Source organism: Myotis daubentonii, chromosome 2, assembly GCF_963259705.1.
Source record: "Myotis daubentonii chromosome 2, mMyoDau2.1, whole genome shotgun sequence".
Taxonomy (NCBI): domain Eukaryota; kingdom Metazoa; phylum Chordata; class Mammalia; order Chiroptera; family Vespertilionidae; genus Myotis; species Myotis daubentonii.
Window position 1 is genome coordinate 21,810,850 of NC_081841.1, and position 19,618 is coordinate 21,830,467.

The 19,618-nt window shown below is 44.6% G+C and overlaps 1 protein-coding gene and 1 non-coding gene across 6 annotated transcripts in view; both read right to left on the reverse strand.

Annotated features, from left to right (window-relative positions):
* CHD4 (chromodomain helicase DNA binding protein 4) overlaps window positions 1-19,618 on the reverse strand; it is a 30,954-nt gene that overhangs the window by 6,311 nt on the left and 5,025 nt on the right. Inside the window, exons 4-37 of one of the 5 annotated variants that reach the window (XM_059682016.1) lie at window positions 19,351-19,545; window positions 19,021-19,139; window positions 18,665-18,906; window positions 18,313-18,440; window positions 17,931-18,066; window positions 17,592-17,770; window positions 17,167-17,406; window positions 16,152-16,355; window positions 15,837-16,042; window positions 15,342-15,473; window positions 15,168-15,264; window positions 14,156-14,347; window positions 13,486-13,686; window positions 13,158-13,295; window positions 12,780-12,901; window positions 12,490-12,663; window positions 11,734-11,875; window positions 11,511-11,642; window positions 11,280-11,397; window positions 9,579-9,703; window positions 9,009-9,246; window positions 8,669-8,844; window positions 3,327-3,507; window positions 3,156-3,242; window positions 2,981-3,069; window positions 2,745-2,878; window positions 2,296-2,440; window positions 2,018-2,183; window positions 1,663-1,760; window positions 1,425-1,554; window positions 1,117-1,188; window positions 674-811; window positions 309-417; window positions 66-198 (exon numbers count right to left, since the gene is read on the reverse strand). In XM_059682016.1, coding sequence (XP_059537999.1) covers window positions 66-198; window positions 309-417; window positions 674-811; window positions 1,117-1,188; window positions 1,425-1,554; window positions 1,663-1,760; window positions 2,018-2,183; window positions 2,296-2,440; window positions 2,745-2,878; window positions 2,981-3,069; window positions 3,156-3,242; window positions 3,327-3,507; window positions 8,669-8,844; window positions 9,009-9,246; window positions 9,579-9,703; window positions 11,280-11,397; window positions 11,511-11,642; window positions 11,734-11,875; window positions 12,490-12,663; window positions 12,780-12,901; window positions 13,158-13,295; window positions 13,486-13,686; window positions 14,156-14,347; window positions 15,168-15,264; window positions 15,342-15,473; window positions 15,837-16,042; window positions 16,152-16,355; window positions 17,167-17,406; window positions 17,592-17,770; window positions 17,931-18,066; window positions 18,313-18,440; window positions 18,665-18,906; window positions 19,021-19,139; window positions 19,351-19,545 — 5,118 coding nt within the window. Of the gene's footprint in view, window positions 1-65; window positions 199-308; window positions 418-673; window positions 812-1,116; window positions 1,189-1,424; window positions 1,555-1,662; window positions 1,761-2,017; window positions 2,184-2,295; window positions 2,441-2,744; window positions 2,879-2,980; window positions 3,070-3,155; window positions 3,508-8,668; window positions 8,845-9,008; window positions 9,247-9,578; window positions 9,704-11,279; window positions 11,398-11,510; window positions 11,643-11,733; window positions 11,876-12,489; window positions 12,664-12,779; window positions 12,902-13,157; window positions 13,296-13,485; window positions 13,687-14,155; window positions 14,348-15,167; window positions 15,265-15,341; window positions 15,474-15,836; window positions 16,043-16,151; window positions 16,356-17,166; window positions 17,407-17,591; window positions 17,771-17,930; window positions 18,067-18,312; window positions 18,441-18,664; window positions 18,907-19,020; window positions 19,140-19,350; window positions 19,567-19,618 lie in introns of all 5 variants that reach the window. The other 4 variants (XM_059682017.1, XM_059682015.1, XM_059682014.1 and 1 more) reach the window with 4 other exon arrangements.
* On the reverse strand, window positions 1,845-1,979 carry LOC132229047 (small Cajal body-specific RNA 11). Its single transcript, XR_009451617.1, has one exon. It is a non-coding gene; the product is annotated as a small Cajal body-specific RNA 11 (non-coding RNA).

Sequence of the window (19,618 nt, forward strand, 5' to 3'; positions counted from 1 at the left end):
TTGCAGTCCTTTCTGTACTTTAAGGACTGTGACTTCAACATGGTATTCCTCCCCATCCTGCTCACCTTAAACCTTCGTGCTAGAAATTTATTCTTGATCTCTAAGAAATTGCCACGGTTCATTTCACCCTTGAAAGGCTCATTGAGGATGGCATAACGTGGGTCATTCTGGATGTCCTGCCACCGGGCATAGCCATGACTATTGGAAAATTGTTCAGGAAAAACAAAACAAGGAAAGTAAGAACCTCAGTCTATGGAACCTTCAGAACCATCACTAAGAATCACAACCCTGACTCAGGAAAAGGATACTTTATGATGCCAGCCAGCAACCAGTAGTCATGCCGTCGATGCCAGATCTCGTAAGTCTTCTTGGTGACTGTGGCCGCACGCTCTTCATTCTGCCAAAGGGAGTGCAACTCTAAAGAGGAATTTAGGGAAGGTTGAGGAGAAAAAGAAAGGCACACAACTGTGAGAATTCAAAATACTATTTATTCCTGTCCCCCTGATACCATTTTAATACTATGCCTGTGACTTTCTAACATGGAATCCAGAGGAGAATGCAATCAGCCTAGCTTTCCTCATCTACTAGAGGTGAAATCACTGTACTCTGGTTTCTAACAACCGTAACTTCATATCAGATCCCTCTAACCTCAGTGGGTCCCTCATTTTCATACCAGTAAAACCACCATCTGCAATGTTGAACATGAATCGCTGTTTAATGTTTTTTTTTTGCTTCTCATCAGTCAGGTCCTTGGGAGTCTCTCCATTCTGAAGCATCACCTCTTTTTTCTCTTCTTCTTCTTTCTTCTCTTCTACAGGATATGCAGGAGAAAAATGTTAGCTCCAGACACTGTGGCCCTTATCCATAGCACTACTGTGCTACAAGATATCATCCACCTCCACCCTTTTTCCACATAGGTGTTTCTCAAACCCAGAAAAGGTGCTGCTGGCCCAATCACAACTAAATATGGGGCCAAACGGAGTAGTCACTTGGGATAATGGATATATGGGTGTGGAGAGGAAGGCTGGAGGTTGGAAGGGGGTGTCCCAGAGATAAAGTCCTTGCTTCTAGTTTTAGAGTCCTCCCAAACTACAATCAGCTTCTTCAAACACCAACCTTTGTCCTCCACCACAATGGGAGTCAGATCTATTGCAGACTTCTCCTCCACCTTCTCCGCATCAGCAACGCCTGGAAGGAACAGATGGCATTGAAATGTATCTAAGGAAGAAGGTTCTCCACTATTCCACACCATACCCAACTGGAACAATCCTAATCCGAAATCTTTGATTAAAATCTCAAAAGATGTCACAGTGGGGTATGGGATTCTTCAGTGTGTTACTTCCTCCTGACACCCTACAGCCTGGCTGCAAGTCCAGGAGCAACTTATTTACACAGGGATCTGCAGTGCTTGAAAATGTGGATACCTTTGGATTCTGTCTCCATGGGTTCCTCTGTCCTCTCCTTCACCTCTGCCTTTTCTACTTTCTCCTCTCCCTCAGGAGGTTCAACAAGGACCTTTTCATCCTCCAAGGCAGGGGCAGGTGGCTGTGGACACTGAAAGGAAAAAAGACAGAAGATGAAGCAGACAGGCCAGCAATGAAAAGGAGGAGTGGGTTTATCCATCTGCCTCCCGTATGGCATCCAGTTACAACCACCTCTTACCTCAACAGCGGCCTCGGGTGCTGCAGATTTAACCTCCTTTTCTCCTTCTGCACTCTCTTCTTCTTTGAGGCTGTTTTCCTCTATTTTTACCCCATCCTCTGCAACCAATAGAAGACAACTGATTAGGAAGAAGGTCCTAGATCAGAGAGAATTCCCTATCTTCTCAGTCTGGCTTATCTTAAATTGTCCTCTCGTGCCTTTAAGAGCCAGCCCTATACTCAGGACGGCCCTCCTAAAGTGAGAGGGAGGTTGCTGTGTGTCCTGCCAGACTCCCCTGTTAGACTGAGCACAGGTGAGCAAAGCATAGGCCAGGACAAGAACAGAGGAACAGAAATGACAGTACAGGCAGACTTACCAGCCGGTGGGGCAGGTGCCGGAGTATTGGGCTGTGTGTCCCCTGGAGTAGAGGGTGTAGGTGTCTTTGGGGAAGGTGACCCTGGCTGGGACATTTTCTTGTTTTCCTCTACTTCAGCGAGTTCAGGCATACTCCAGCGCCCATTAACATGCTCAAATTCCTGAACCTGCAGCAACAGGACAAGATGTTGAAGATCCAATTCCAGCTCTAGGTTCCTTTCCTATGGCCCTCCAGTTTCCCCTAGAAACCCTGAAAATGGAGAGAAGTTCAGGGCTCACCTTCTTGCGAATCAACGACATGACACCAATCCTAGTAAGAACATGCTGGCGAGACAGGCCTTCTCGGGGGACACCATCAGCAAAGGTCTCAGCCCCATCTGCTCCTGGCTCACATAAATGCCGCATAAAAAGAGAGACGTAAGCCCTGTAGTCAAGAAATAGAGAAATGAGTTAAACAGCGATTATTCCAGCTCCTAGACCAGGTTTTTCCCCACCACCAATTAGGTACTATCCCAGACGACTATGGCTTCATCCTGAGGTAAAGCCCATCATCACTATGAAGACTGGTCTCCAAACTCCATGCCATGTCCCAGATAGGAACACAACCTTATTACTAAGAGCTTCACCTGCCGACTTCATCAGAGAAAACAGCCCATTTCCCTGCACAGCTGGACTAGTGCCATAGAAGCCCTTGCACTATGTCAATCCTATTCCATCTCTCAACTTACTTGAACTCTTTCTCTGATTTGCCTCGCAGATCTCTCACAAGCCACTGAGTGGTAAAAGCATCCTGAGGTGGCATCCCATATCGCATAATTGCATTAAGAAAGGCTTTTCGCTGCCGAGCATTAAAACCAAGTACCTAGGGGGAGAAGGAACCTAGGTGAGAGGGAGCAAGTCTTACTCCACCCAAGACCCAATATCAGCACTAACCCACCCCTCCCTAGAATCATACAGCACTTACTTCAATATTCCCACCCACACGGGCCAACAGAGGAGGCAATGGCTTATCTTTATCATTCCGCAGGCCCTTGCGACTGGGCCTGCGGGGAGCTGCAAGAAGAAAAGAATGCATGAGTGATACTGGTAGGATATTAGACAAAGCAATATTTAAACAAGAAGAGAAGCATAGCCCTCACCTTCAGAACGTTCATCAAAGTCTTCATCACCTTCCTCTGAGGCCACTGAATAATCGGACTGGTTGTCGGACTGGTCGTCCTGCCAATCTGGAGGGAGAGAGGGCAGATGAGCGGGGCCCACTGCTCTAGTGGAACGGCCCATGGGTGGGGGGCGGGGCCGGCCACACACACCTCGGTCCTCCTGCGAGCCATCATTGTAGTTGACCTGTTTACGGATTCTTTTTCCTTTGCCCAGATTTCGGGCCAAATCTTCTTGCTGCTGCTCATAATGGTGCCGCAGCAATTTTTCCCAGTAGTCAGGATCCACACTTTCTTCCTGTTTTATGATTTCCCGTTCTACCTCCTCTTCCTCCTGGGACAGAGGGAGGGCCAGGACTCAGGGGTGCTGAAGTCAGCACCACCAGCTACCCCTGGTCCTCACAGTTCCCATTCTGCTAGCTCCTTTTCATGACTGGACTCTGAAATACTTGGTGTGCCTGCTTGAACCTAAGAACTTAAAAGAAATTGAAGTGACACAACATGGCTCCTCATAATTATGGTAGATCAGCAGTCAACATAACCAAAGAAAAACATGGAATGGAGCCATTATCACAAGAGACGGATAAAGAGAGTGTTTCTTCTACCCTTTTTATTGACACATACACAGTTGGGAGACAGCAAATGTAGAAAAGAGAGGTTAGAGCCTTAGCAAGACAGAATGGAGCCACTTCTGAAATCCTGCAAAAGATTTTCAAAACAGATAAAGTAGGACGGTTATGCTCTTCTAAACTTCATAAATGTTTACCAAATGTGTGCAGAAAACAGAATTACACATGTAGGGTACCCCCCAAAAAATTGTATGCACGCTTTAATAGTTGACTACTCACTTAATTATACTCCTTTTCAGGTTTAACTGGTTTGAAATAATGGATAAAGCCAGACTAAACTTTGAACAAAGATGACTTATCAAAAAGTGCCATTAGACTTTTTTTATGGGGATACATAATAAAGTTTATGGTACAAAACTGGCACCGGTCATCAGCAGTGCCTGGACCAGAATAGAACGGTCATCAGTTTGAAAACAGACATTGAAAAAAATTATTCATTTCTGTAGATTCTTTTAAATTCAAAAGTGAACTATATGTTAATAAATACTGACTTTGTAATCATTCAAAGTGTGTATACATTTTTGGGGGACAACCAGCATATATCATCTTATGTCCCTGTAATGGACATAAACATTTTTATGCTCCTCTGAAAGTCTTGTTATTTTTTCAGACATTTCAGGATCACTAACTGATTCCAAATTCCTTATGTTAGAATTAGAAGCCTGGTGCACAAATTCGTGCACGGGTGGGGGGGGGGTCCCTTGATCATTGGGGCCAATCGGGGCCGTCTCACCCAGTCCTGATGGGCCTATCAGGGCCAGTGGGGGGGGGGGGGGGGGGACGGAGGGGCGGAGGGACACACAGGAGGTTGACAGGCCGCGAGAGGTTGGCTATGGGAGCGCACTGACCACCAGGGGGCAACTCCTGCATTGAGCGTCTGCCTTCTGGTGGTCAGTGCACGTCATAGCAACTGGTTATTCGGTCGTTCGGTTACTTAGGCTTTTATATGTATAGATTAGCCCAGCTGGCATGGCTCAGTGGTTGAGCATTGACCCATGAACCAGGAAGTCACAGTTCAATTCCTAGTCAGGGCACATGCCCAGGTTGTGGGCTCGATCCCCAGTGGGGGGCATGCAGGAAGCAGCCAATCACCAATGTTTCTCTCTCCCTCTCCCTTCATCTTTGAAATCAATAAAAATTAGATAAAAAGTTTTAAAAAAGAATTAAACTGCTGCTACTACCATAATATTAAAAACAACCTAGCTGCCCTGTCCGGTTTGGCTCAGTGTATAGAGCGTCGGCCTGCGGACTGAAAGGTCCCAGGTTCGATTCCGGTCAAGGGCATGTACCTTGGTTGCAGGCACATCCACAGTAGGGGGTGTGCAAGAGGCAGCTGATCGATGTTTCCCTCTCATTGATGTTTCTAACTCTCTATCCCTCTCCCTTCCTCTCTGTAAAAAAATCAATAAAATATATTTTAAAATAAATAAATAAATAAATAAATAAATAAATAAATAAAAACAGCCGAAACTGGTTTGGCTCAGTGGATAGAGCGTCGGCCTGCGGACTGAAAGGTCCCAGGTTCAATTCCGGTCAAGGGCATGTACCTGGGTTGCGGGCACATCCCCAGTGGGAAATGTGCAGGAGGCAGCTGATCGATGTTTCTCTCTCATCGATGTTTCTAACTCTCTATCTCTCTTCCTTCCTCTCTGTAAAAATTCAATAAAATATATATTAAATAAATAAATAAATAAAAACAACCTAGCCCTAACCTGTTTGGCTCAGCGGATAGAGCGTTGGCCTGCAGACTCAAGGGTCCCAGGTTCGATTCTGGTCAAGGGTATATACCTTGGTTGCGGGCACATCCCCAGTGGGGAGTGTGCAAGAGGCAGCTGATCAATGTTTCTCTCTCATCAATGTTTCTAACTCTCTATCCCTCTCCCTTCCTCTCTGTAAAAAATCAATAAAATATATTTAAAAAATAAAACAACCTAAATGTCCATTATTATTAAATTAATAAATGTTGGGGTTTGGGGTGGATTAAGGGGGTCAAAGGTACAAACTTGCAATTATAAAATAAGTAAGTCAATGTACAGCACGGTGACTATAGTTAATGATACTACATTACATATTCAAAAATTGCTGAGAAAGTCAACCTTAAAAGTTCTAAGAAAAAACATTTTGTAATTATATCGAAATAGATATTAACCAGATTTATTGTGATCATTTCACAATATATATGCAAATTATCAAATTATGAGGCTGCACACCTGAAACTAACATTATATGTCAATTATAGCTCAATTTTTTAAAATAAATAAATTATGGTACTTTCAAACAAGAATATACTATGCAGGTGGAAAAAAGTTGGAGAGTTTTTTATGTGCTGATTTAGACTATATCTTCAAGATTTAGTAAGTAGATAAAAGCAACGTAGAGAACATTATGTATAAGAAACTACTTTCACCATAGCCGATTTGGCTCAGTGGATAGAGCGTTGGCCTGACAAGTTCTGGGTTCAATTCTGGTCAATGGCACGTACCTCAGTTGCAGGCTCAATCCCCAGCCCTGGTCAGGGAGCACATGCGCACATGCGGAGGAGGTAACCAATCAATGTGTCTCTCTCACATCAATGTTTCTCTCTCTGTCTCTCCCTCTCCATTCTACTCTCTCTAAAAATCAATTGGGGAAAAAACAAACCACGAATAAACAAACAATAAACAAACAAATAAATAAAATTCAATAGAAAGCCCAGCAGGCGTGGCTCAGTGGTTCAGTGTCCACTTATAAACCAGGAGGTCACAGTTCAATTCCTGGTCAGGGTACATGCCCAGGTTGCAGGCTTGATCCCCAGTAAGGGGTGTGCAGGAGGCAGCTGATCAGTGATTCTCTCTCATCATTGATGTTTCTATCTCTCTCGTCCTCTCTGAAATCAATAAAAATATTTAAAAAAATAAAAATCAATGGAAACATATTCTCAGGTGAGAATTAACAACAACAACAAAAAAACCAAACAGCTACTTTTGTGTTTAAGAGAAAATGTGCCTGTGTGCATGTTTATGTGTGTGCATGGATGAATACATATGTAACTTCTATGTACATATAACACTTTAAAAAAAAAAAGAAAGAAAGAAACTGGATACATAAGTTATCCCTAAGGAGGGAAGGAGCTAGGTAACCAGACAGGGATGAAAGAGATACTTTGTATCTTTTAATCCTGAACCATGTGAATTACAATCTATAATAAAAAAAGGGTAAATTGCTAATTAGACTGGACGTCATTCCAGATGTCCTTCCTCATGAAGCCAGCCCGGAGGGAAGCAGCCCAGATCCCAGGTGCTGGAAGGAAGCCGGTGCCAGCAGCTGGGGGAAGGAAGGCTGACTCTTGCACGAATTTTTGTGCATCAGGCCTTTAGTCAAAAAATAAAATTTTAAAATATTATAAAGTAAACAGCAGCTACAGCCACTAATAAGAAGGCCATTTGTATACCTGTGTAATCCTTAGCAGAGGTTATCAACGGGAGGGAGAGTACCACCCCTCCCTTCCCAACCACGTGCTGTCCCAGTCAATCACTTCTATATGTAGTCCCTGCCCTGGCAGGAATGTGGAGCACCTTCAGGAGGGCCGTTTTGATTGAATATAGTTTCGAGACCTATGTCAGACTTTTCAAATAGTTACACATAACTAAGGTTAGTAGCATCACCTTCAAGGACAAAGATAATAGATACATATCAGAAAAACACAGCAAGAGGAATAGTTCTGAGTTGAAAGTTTGAGAAAAAATGGTAAAGACCACAGTAACCTATGTCAATTCAAAGAACCTTGAGCTGAGTGGTTTAAAGAGGACCAACGGAGAAGGCAATTTTTTTTCATGTTACACCCAACATTATCATTTGGAAGAATAAATTATTACAGATGCCACACATTTTATTACTGTTTTAGTATTTTTCTGTTTTTTGTTTTCTTTTTTACCTAAAAAGACAAAGAAAAGGAAGGGAAGTAGAAAAAAGGGAAAACAACAATTCTAATGTTTTAAAAGGCACAGAGAGACAGGCTGTCTAGGTATGTATCTATTTCCTGTCTTTTCTCCAAATAGGCTTAAAAATAGCAAACAAGCCATGGTCAGTTTTGCTCAATGGTTAGAGCATCTGCCAGCAGATGAAGGGTCCAAGGTTTGATTCCCAGTAAAGGGAACATACCTCCACATACTTTGAAGGTTCAACCTCACCCTTGCCCATGTGTGGAAGGCAACCAATCGATGTCTCTCACCTCTCTCTACCCCCTCCCCTCCCCCCCCTTCCTCTTTCTCTCCTCCCTCTCTTAAAAAAAAAAAAAAAAAAAAGTCAATGGGAAAAATATTCTTAGGTCAGTGATGGCGAACCTTTTGAGCTCGGCGTGTCAGCATTTTGAAAAACCCTAACTTAACTCTGGTGCCGTGTCACATATAGAAATTTTTTGATATTTGCAACCATAGTAAAACAAAGACTTATATTTTTGATATTTATTTTATATATTTAAATGCCATTTAACAAAGAAAAATCAACCAAAAAAATGAGTTCGCGTGTCACCTCTGACACGCGTGTCATAGGTTCACCATCACTGTCTTAGGTGAAGATAAAAAAAAAAAAGCAAACAAAAGTTTACTTGTAGGATTAACAAAATACCTAAGAGAAAATGAGATTCTGATAAAGAACTAATATAACTGTTTTGAGTGTGAAAATTGTGGGTTTCCTGACAGCCACAGCAAAAATAAAAATGTGATTAATCATGTTATAGTATTGATTTTCAAAAGAAGACATATATTCAACTCATCAATGTACTAATTTGCCTACAGATATTTTCTTCCTGTTTCAAATACCATGCTGGTCTCAGTTCCAATTTTGGATCAACCACCAAGCAAAGCAATGCCTTGGACTCATACTCACCCCCATTTCTTCTTCCCGCACTACATACTGGGCCACTTTGAATGAGCTCAAATATTCATTCATGCCCTGCAATTCTGTGTCTTCAGTCTCATCCTGGTTACGGTCCAGCAGTCGTTCAATGGCCTTATCATCATAGTGGATAACACTGCTATCCTCTCCCTCTTTGTTGTCTCCTCCTATAAAGAATCAAGGGTCCATATGCCCAAAGTCAGCTTCAGCAGCTGCAGTAGGAAAAGCAAGTTCCATAGGACCCTAGGTCCAAGTCCCAGGACCCTAAGTATCAAATATACCCTTTAGAGAGGCCAAGCCCCAAACCAAAACAAGTTCCTGACTAGCTCACCTCCATCTGTGGCTTCATCCTTGAATAATTCCTCAGTGCCAAACTTGAGGATGTCATCAAGCTCCTGTTTGGACATGGATCCAGTCTTGGAGCCCAGCCCAGGCCGAACCACTAGATGCGTCAGCATCATCTTCTTTTTAGCCACCTGCGTGATACGCTCCTCCACTGACGCACGGGTCACAAACCGATAGATCATCACCTTCTTATTTTGCCCAATACGGTGAGCTCTGCTAAAGGCCTGGAGTAGGGCACAGAATGAAGCCAGAAATTGAAGTAATCACACTTTCCTGCTTTCACTCTCGCCGAGAGTTCCACATAAGCAAAATCCAGCACTAGGCAGGAGCTGCAGCTTGCCTTCATACAGAACTTCCTTTTACGCCACTGCCCACAGACACCACCCTCCATCATGTTACCCAAAATAGAACACAGATAACCCAAAATTTCTGGCTTACAATTCAGTAAAAGACATAAAAAGAATCTATTGTTTTCCCCTGAAAACAACTAATTCCAGATGGTGGAGCCCTCACTTCTGGTAAATTACTGTATACCAACACTGCTGCCTCTGCTCACCTGAATGTCATTATGGGGGTTCCAGTCAGAGTCATAGATAATGACTGTGTCAGCAGTGGCCAAATTTATTCCAAGGCCCCCAGCTCGAGTAGAAAGCAAGAAGCAGAACTGTTGAGCACCCGGTGCTAGGAAAAAAACCAAAAACATCATTAGAAGTGTCTACTGAATTCCAATTAACAAATGTAGAAGGAATTTCAGAAATTTAAAACCTCATGAGCCAGCACCACAGAAATAATCACTGTAAGCAAGGTCTACCGATGGATACTAAAATCAGCATGAAAGTTTAAGGAGAAACAGGATATCACCATAGTCTCAAACACCTCTCAAGATATTTATCAACTACAATGAGGAGAAAATAACTTTACAGTGGAGAAACTCAGCAGACACCACCTGAACAAGTGGTCAGAGTTACCATCACCAACAATGAGACATTCACATCATGTCCTCCCCTTCAATATGATGCATTGAAAAGGACACAGCATCACTTCTTAGTATTCTTGCCCAACATGCCTCATCTCAATCTAATCATGAAAAAACTAACATTCCACAAATAGCTGACCAGTAATCATCAAAAGTATCAATGTCATGAAAGAAAAGGAAAGAATGAAGAACTGTCACATACAGGAAAAGAATCAACAATTTAATCAATGTCGGCTCTGGGCTTGGATCCTGAAATACTAAAAGGACATTAGGGGGGAAACTGGTGACATTTCAGTTAGAGTCTATAGTTTATTTAACAATATAATACCAGTGCTAATTTTCTGATTTTGAGAATTGTACTGTGGTTATATAACTTGTTATTAAGAGAAGCAGGGTGAAGAGTATACATGAACTCTCGGTACTATTTTTGAAACTTTTTGTTAAGTCTAACATTATTTTTTTTTTAAATATATATTTTTTTATTGATTTTTTACAGAGAGGAAAGGAGAGGGATAGAGAGTTAGAAACATCGATGGGAGAGAAACATCGATCAGCTGCCTCCTGCACACCCCCTACTGGGGATGTGCCCGCAACCAAGGTACATGCCCTTGACCGGAATCGAACCTGGGACCCTTCAGTCCGCAGGCCAACGCTCTATCCACTGAGCCAAACCAGTTAGGGCTAACATTATTTTTTTTTTAAAAGAAGAGGTAGTGCCCAGATAAAGTAGCTCAGTTGGTTGAGCACCATCCCACGCACCAAAAGGTTGCTGGTTCAAGTCCCGGTCAGGGCACATACCTGGGTTTCAGGTCTGAAGCCCAGTCAAAAAGTGTATGGAATGTTTCTCTCTCAGATCAATGTCTCCCCCCTGTCCCCCTCCTCTCTCTTTCTCTCCCTCTTTCCTCCAAGTATGTCCTCAGATGAGAATTTAAAAAACACAATAAAATAAAAAGAAGTGGTGGTTACTGAGACAGGTCTGCTACTAACTTGTGATAAGTGCTTGGATAAATCCTGGTCCCTCCTGGGCCTCAAGATACAATGAGGACGATTAAAGAAAATGTTCTTTCCAGAGGAAGAATGAAGACTTCAAAGAAAAAAACTTCCTAGGAATAGTCCAATACACTCTTCCAATCAAAACATTTTAAAAATTTTAATTTTTCATATGAATTGACAAAGACCCAGAAGAACTATACAGAAAAGCAGATGCACAAAAAGAGCAAGCGACTGGCCCAAAGACAGTGAATGAGGATGCCTAGAACTATGCCACTCCTTCCCACATACCGTTGAAGCGGTCAATGGCCTCTTGACGCATGTTCCCAGTGATTCCACCATCAATACGTTCATATTTATAACCTTCATGTTCCAAAAAATCCTCTAGCAGGTCCAGCATCTTGGTCATCTGGAAAAGGAGCGAGTTTAATAATGGGAAAGTCAGATGAAAATTCTTTCCCTCATGTCACTGAGGGTGTCTACTGCTATCCCTTAAAGGTCCCAGCTCAATCCACAAAATACCTGGGAGAAGATGAGTACACGGTGCCCACCCTCCTTAAGGTTCTTGAGCATCTTCTGTAGAAGCAATAATTTCCCAGATGCTCTGATTAGGGCACTGCCATCATACATGCCATTAGGCATCTTAGGGGCTTCCTGAGGAGAGAAGCAAAGAAGAAAAAAAGATTGAAAGAAAGCCCAACGGAGCAGTTCCAACCCAGGGAGGAACAAGAGTGGCACAACATACCATTGCAGCCACGGGAAAGAGATATGGGTGGTTGCAGCACTTCTTAAGATCCATCACCACATTCAGCAGAGAGACCTGGTTGCCACCACCTCGAGCATTGAGTGCTTCAAAATTTCGAGTGAGGATGTACTTGTAGTATTTCCTGCATGGGCAAGGGAGGAAGATAAGTCAGACTCAAGTCTTCACATGCCTCAAAATGCAGTCCTAAGATCTGAGATCTTCCTTCCAATACATCTCACTTTGGGTCTAAGGAAACCTAACAAGCACTACCACCACCATCAGTTTAAATAAGGTAAGGTATAACTAACTACATAAGAACCAAGAGAAAAAAACAATAAAAAGAACCAAGAACTCCAGCTGCCTGGCATTAAGATGTCTTTAGGCCTTGCTTGCACCTGTCACCAGATGCCTTGAAGCAGAGTGTGGTGAGGAATAAGAAAACACTCTGCAACCCAGCCAGTGTGGCTCAGTGGTTGAGCATCGACCTATGAACCAGGTCACGGTTTGATTCCCCTGTTCGATTCCCCGTCAAGGCACATGCTCAGGTTTCAGGTTTCAGGCTCGATCCCCACTTGGGGGTGTGCCTATCGGTGGTTCTCTCTCATCACTGATGTTTCACCTCTCCCTCCCCCTTCCTCTCTGAAATAAATAAAATATATATATATTTTTTAAAAAAAGAAAGAAACACTTTACAGCCAGGCTGATGTCTAACAGTATTTGCAAAATGGAGTCAATATTTCGTTCCTTCTGACTCACTTTTGCATAGGGCTCAGTTCCACACGCACAATCAGCTCTGTCTTAGATGGCATATTCTTGAACACATCAGCTTTGAGCCGCCGCAACATGTGAGGCCCCAGCATGTCATGCAGTTTTTTAATCTGATCCTCCTTGGCAATGTCAGCAAACTCCTCCAAGAAGCCTTCCAAATTGCTTCAGAAAGAGAAAGGAAAACATTGTTGGAGAGGGAGAAGGAAAGTGATATAAGAAATGGATGACAGGAAGAGCAGAAGCAGAATTGAGTCGATTATACATTAACACACACTTACTGGAACCTCTCAGGGGTGAGAAAGTTGAGCAGATGAAACAGCTCTTCCAGATTGTTTTGTAATGGAGTCCCAGTCAGCAGCAGCTTATGCTGGAGTGAGTAACCATTTAAAACCCGGAAGAACTGGTGAAGCAGATGGAGAGAGGTGAAACTCAATGAAATGAGAGCTCCAGTATATCTCTGCAGAACTCCCAAGCTGTTTCACTGACCAATACTTTGGTTTCCCACCCCCAACTCCATCTCTTTTAAGGCCTGGCCACCAAGGGGTATCAGTAAGCAAAGACCGTTTTTCCCTTTCCTCTCCTCCTAGGTCTCCCCTTATGAGTAGGTGGTATTAAAAACTAACACTGGGCCATAATCTCCCTCCCTTCCCCCTCACCTTAGACTGATTGTTCTTGAGCCGATGGGCTTCATCCACAATGAGGCAGGCCCAGTCAATAGAGCCCAAGATAGCCATGTCAATGGTGATCAACTCATAGGACGTCAGCAGCACATGGAACTTCACAGATGCCTCTTTCTGCACAAGACAGCAGCCTGGTTACTAATGTTCAACTTTTCCAGCATCAGCAAACCCAAGGGACTTATGGGGCTTTTCCCTCCTTCCAGCTGTAATCTTTTTCACCTCATCCCAGGAACCCGGTCACAAGGAGGCAAACAAAGCCCATAACAACTCCCCCTTGAGAGTGATCTCCCTTCCACTGAGATACCTTCATGCGAGAGGCCTTCTTGCCACCACGAATGGCGTTGTCTTCAAAAGAGAACTCATTTTCTCGGATGATGGCCCGGCTGTCTTTGTCGCCCACATAAGTCACCACATACATATCTGGAGCCCACATTTCAAACTCCCGCTCCCAGTTGATGATGGTAGAAAGAGGGGCACTCACTAGGAAGGGGCCTTTGGAATGACCCTTTGAGGGAAAAAAACGAAGAACAGAGTAAGGACAAAGGGCCCATTCCACTACAACCCCAGAGCCCACCTCTACCCCAAGCCCCAGAAACTATCCCAGTATTGGCATACACCTGCCATTCCTACCCTGTCCTTCTCTATGTATGAAAACGCTCTGCCCACTCCTTTCCACAAGGCCATACCCGCCATTATAGAGAACGCAAAACCTTACCTCTTCCATTAAGTCTTTCTATATTAATTCCACCCACAGTTCTGCTGATCTCAACACAAATCCATAGAGGCTCTATGTACCCACTACTAATCCTACCTATGGCTCCATGCCCCCAAATATTTCTCTGTGTACATGTGCCTTATCTTACTGCTATTCAAGGTTAGCAATCATTTTTTTCTTCTTCTCTCTCCTCAGAGTGTAAGAGAGACCATGAACACAAAATACCCCCACAAAGAAGTAATAGGCCCAGCTTTCCTACCTCCTTGTAGAGAGAATACAGGAAGACTGCTGTCTGGACAGTTTTCCCAAGGCCCATCTCATCAGCCAAGATGGTATCTGTGCCCTGAGCCCAGGAGAAGCGCAACCAATTCAAGCCCTCCATTTGATACGGGTGCAGGGTTCCACCTGTGGCATCCAGGTACTCTGGCTGTCGCTCATACTTCACTGTTGGCTGAAGGATGAAATAAAGAAGTCGAGAGCTAGCAAGGGATTCCCTTGCTTTCATAACAGAGCTACCTCCTGCTCACATATTTTCATTATATCCTTCTTGGGGGAGCCACCAAGAATTGTGGAGAAAAGGATCCTCATTAATTATTGTAACTTTGTGTTTGACAACAACCTATCAGGCAGATGAAGGTCTTGGGGTCCCACAGATCTTTGAGAAAAGACATATCATAGCCTCCCCAGCAATACATTAATTCTGCAGTCAGGATCCACCAGATAATCCTATGTCCCCAGTCCCCACTGCTGCCCTCAAGATTCATCTTTTTAACCTTAATCGTCCCCACATCTCACACAGACACACACCAGAGGAAATAAGCCATGAATTAAGGATCAAAAGACTCAGGTTCCAATGTTTCATAAAAGCTTGGTTGCATGATCACCCCACCCCCATAACACTTCCTCAGTCACTTAAAACACCACCTCCTGGCCCTAGCCAGGTAGCTGAGTTGATTAGAGCATTGTCCCAAATACGCAAAGGTTGTAGGTTCCATTTCCAGTCAGGGTACAAGAAATAACCAATGAATGCATTAATAAGTAGGAAAAAAATTGTGTTTTTTTCTCTCTCTAAAAATCAATTAAAATAAAACTAAACAAAAACACCACTACCTCCCATGCTTTTATTTTTCTGACAACGAAAAGATTCGCAAACAGACTTCATGAAGCATTCTCAGCTATAAACTTATTTCTTGCACCATCACTAGATGGGAGCACACAAGATTCATTGTCCTACCGATAACTTGTGTCCTCCCGCCTCTGCCCCAACTCACATCAACTGTTGGAGTTTCAGGAGGCCTCTCCAACTTCCTCAGCTTCACCTTCTTGAGCTTCTTGCCTGGTCGCCCTTCTTCTCCCCTCATTAACTCCCTGAAAAAGACAGACATCACACCACTGTCTAGGGTCCTCAATAAGAAGCAACTCCACTCCACACCAAAGTGACTCACCTGTGATTCCAATAGCTCTGCTTGAACAAGTCATAGTCCTGTATCTCCACATCCTCACTCTCCCAGGATGCCTGGTCATAAGGCAAGTCCCGCCACTTGATCAAGTAGTGGACATGGCCCTTCTTGTCCACACTGCAAGGTTAAGGAGAGAAATCCTCAGAGCCAGAAGGCTACCTCCTCTCCTCTTACGTCAGCCTTCCTCTCAAAAACTGCCAATAACATATGTTCCAACCAGACCTGGAGGTGGGCCAGATATATATTCAGAGCCTCTACTATACCAGTCTTTGGACCAAAAATTATCTCTAATATATAGTCTCCTATGGCTCAAATACCAGGATTCAGTCAGTCAGTAACAATAGAATGGGCATCTCTTCCAAGTGTAAGTTACTTGTGATGTCCGTTTTCATATTCCCTTTGGCAGCAATCTCCCAGTGGATATGCTGCCTATCCTTCCATATGCCCGACAACCACAGTCTGGCCCAGCTCCACTGGTACCTGTGGTTGAGAATTCGGTGGATCATCATCCACTCAGGTTTTATCCCATAGCGATAGAAGCGTTCCTCCATCTCTGCAAATTTAGGGTCCTTGTTCTTTCGCTTTCGGCTCTTCTCTTCGTCACCACCAAAATCCCCAGAAGGTGGCTCATCCATATCATTCTTCCGCTGATAGTTTCGGAACATCACTTGACAGTGCAGCTCCAACTGCAAGCAGAAAGAGGTCACCAAGGAGCTGTAGTCACTCCTACCCACAAGACTGTTCTCGCGACCCTTTTTGTTGTAACCCCCACATCTCTGGCCTATCCGGGTTTACCTGCAGTTCAGACACCCAGGAGCAGTGCCAATAAGACATGCCTTGCCATTTCACAAAGAACTGTCGCTCTGGGCGCCCCTCCAAGGGCTTAGGGGAGGGAGTATTGGGATCCGCATCTGGAGGCCGAGGCACTGGTGTGGGAGATGGTGGCTGACCCCACTTCCAGATTAGGATCTTCTGGACTTTGCCCTTAAGAGCTGGACACTGAGAGAAAAAGAGATGATCCAACAGCAAATCATTACCATGAGGAGGAGACAGTATAGCCCACAGCCTCAACCTTATCCAAGAATTATTAAAATCTCATTGCAAATAAGATCTAATCCAAGGAGAGAATAAGAGAAATCCCTCTTCACTTCTGGACTTTGCCCAGGACTTGTGTGACATGATCACTACTACCTGCTTAACAGAGCTAATAGCTAGACTTCAACAATAACCTGGCCGGGTAGTTTAGTTGGCTAGAGCATCGTCCCAATTTGCCAAGGTTGTGGGTTTGATCCCCAGCCATGGCACATAAGGATCAACCAAATGAGTGCATAAGTAAGTGAAACAACAAATCAATGCGTGTGGTTTTTTTTTCCTCTCTCTCTCTCTCTCTCTCTCTCTAAAATAAAAAGAAAAAAAAAAGCAATAACCCAGAACGAGGAAACAGAAAATCCACAGAACCTACAGCCCAGAATTCCTCTTAAGCAATCCAAAGCAATAAGTGACCCTTTTAAACCATTCTAAACTACCATGACCCCAATGCTGAGTAAGTTGCAAAACCAGGATGGTCTAGACTAGAACACTGCACCATCCCCTTCAAGACAGCTGACAAACCATCAATTCCTTTGTTCAAAGTTAGTCAGTCATACCTTTTCCCAAAACTACATGAGGAAGGAAAACGCCTGTCTCAGGGCTAAAAGGTTTACAGTTCTCCAACAACCTCTACTGCACCTCAGCCTCATGATGCCTACACACAGAAGGGTTTGTAAAACCCTCCCCACATCCCTCACCTTGGCTGGGGTCAGTCACTCACCGTGCAACGGGGACAGAGCCACTCGCCATTGGGGATCTCTGGAAGGGGGGGGTTGAGGCAATGGATATGGTAAGAAGAAGGACAGGTGTCACAGCAGAGCAATTCCCCACCATCCTTGCAGACCCGGCAGAATTCCATATGGTGGTCATCCTCCTCTTCAGGGTCTCCCCCAACTTCTTCCAGGATCTCTTCACCCTCCGAATTATCCTCTTTAGCCTCCCACTGGATGCCTTCCTTCTCCTGAAGTAAAGAAAAACAGAGTCAGATTATTGCCACCCCCCCACCCAAGGCTGAACCCATACCCAATGCTTCCCAAAGCCCACACCAGCAACGCCACCATTACTCCCACCAAGGCCCAAAAAAGCTCTATCCATCCCACCCTTCCCCTTGAGGGTCCCAAAGGGGCACAGTGGCCAGGTACTCACACAGTGTGGGCAGCTCCACTTGCCCTCCGGAGCCTTCTCCATATCCGGATCCAGGCACACCATGTGGTAAGCTCGGGGACAGGTATCACACAGGATGATCTCGCCGCCTTGCTGGCACACCTCGCAATAGTCCTGGTGGTCTGTCTCATAACCATCCATAGCAGTCACCTCCTCCTCGCCTGGGCAAGGAAGAGGGAAAGCCCAATTATTAGAAAAAAACTACCTCCCCCCTCCCACCACTCCCTACCCTAAAACTAACCCACCCCTATCTCCTTAGGGAGAGTCTTCCCCAGTCATTCCCTCCCCATCAAATCACATAGATTCAGAAAAGAAACACACCTTTCTTTTTCTTTTTAGTAGTTCGAAGTTTCTTGCGGCTGCGGCTACTACGGCTGGTGGAACCATCAGAAACAGAATAGCTGTTGATACTGGCATCATCGAAGTCAGATTCTACATCTAAGTCGTCATCCTCACTCTGGAAGAATAAAAGGGAATAAGGTTAGAGGTTCAACCCAAGGGGAAAGAGAGGTAGAAAAGGACACCCTCTCTTACTAGGGGTACTAGAATCCCAGCAAGGACTGTACATGGAACCTAGTCACCTGTTCTGTGGCCAACTCCCTACATCCTATGCGCCTACTGTATAGGCTATATCCTGACCTAAGGTAACATCCTCCCTATTAGATATGGCACCCTCAGCCAAAAGGATGGGCTGGGCTCTCACCGAGGATCTCTTACGCTTAGAACCAAAACCTCCCAGCTTGATTTTCAGGGGAGCCACTTTTTTGGGTTTAGGCTTCTTGGCATCAGGTATCCGAGGACTGCCTTTGGGCTTCCTCCGAGCATTGGGACCTAAAATCAGGAGAGCAAAGTAAGATGATACAATCCAAATGCACATCACAGGGCAGAAGATGAGGAAAATAAAATGTTCCCCATGTTCAGCTTCCCAAATTTCCCTCCTAAATCCAAAAGTAATTCCTCCCTCTTATCGTCTATCTTTGGGCTGACAGAATAGCATTTCCATACTTTGTCTGTCTTCGCCATCCTAAGCCCACACTAGTCGCCCACCACTTTACCTTTGCCCTCCTTGGTCTTGGCCTTGCGGATAGGCACCTCCACCGGGGGAGGAGGCGGTACAACTTCAGTAGCGGTCACCATGCTCTCCACCACAGCCACTGCTGCAGCTGCTGCTGCTGCCACTGAAGCTCCAGAACTGCCTTTGAAGGGGTTGTTGGTGCTGAATTCCCGCCATTTCGCACCCAAAACCATCATCATCTTGGAGACAGCAATCTTGGGGTTTTTGGCAGCAATGAGGGGTCTGGTGGAGAAATGAATGAGAACAGAAAACAGGGAAAAGTTTAGGAGTAAGAGAGGGAAAAAGAAGTGAGAAGAGATTATAGGCACCCTCTCCTTCCCTGACCCTCCTGTTTACCGGACAAACTGGCTGAAGGCCTTATAGTTGGTGAGGGTGCGATAATCCTCCTCGGAGAACACATGGTCAATGTCTTCCATGCCCCAGTCTTCCAGAAGCTGAGCAGATGATTTAGGCTCCTGCAGAGAGAGCAAAGTCAAAGACCTGACTCCTAATGCCTACACCTGCTAAGGGAATTGGGTTGAAACTAAGGTTTGCAAGACCAGAGTAAGAGAGCTAAGAGGAAATCATTAGAAATAGGCGGGGAGAAATGTTCTAATGGGCAGAAGAGTGTCTGGGAAACAAAGGACAAACGTTAACAAACAGTACTGAGGATGGAGGTCCAGGTACCTTGGAATCATCATCATCGTCATCCTCCTCCTCTTCCTCCTTCCGCTTGGATTTGCTTTTTTTTTCTTTCTTGGGTCCAAGCTTCTTTTTCTTCTTCTTGCCAGGCGTATAGTCGCTGCCCTCACTGTCTGAGCGCAGAGCCACCTCTTCCTCCTCCTCCACAAACTCTGGCCCCTCCCCAGAGCTGTCCCCCAGCTGCCGGCATAAGAGCATACGCTGGAGCAGGGAAGGGAGGAGAGGGAGACAGACACACACACGCTACACACAT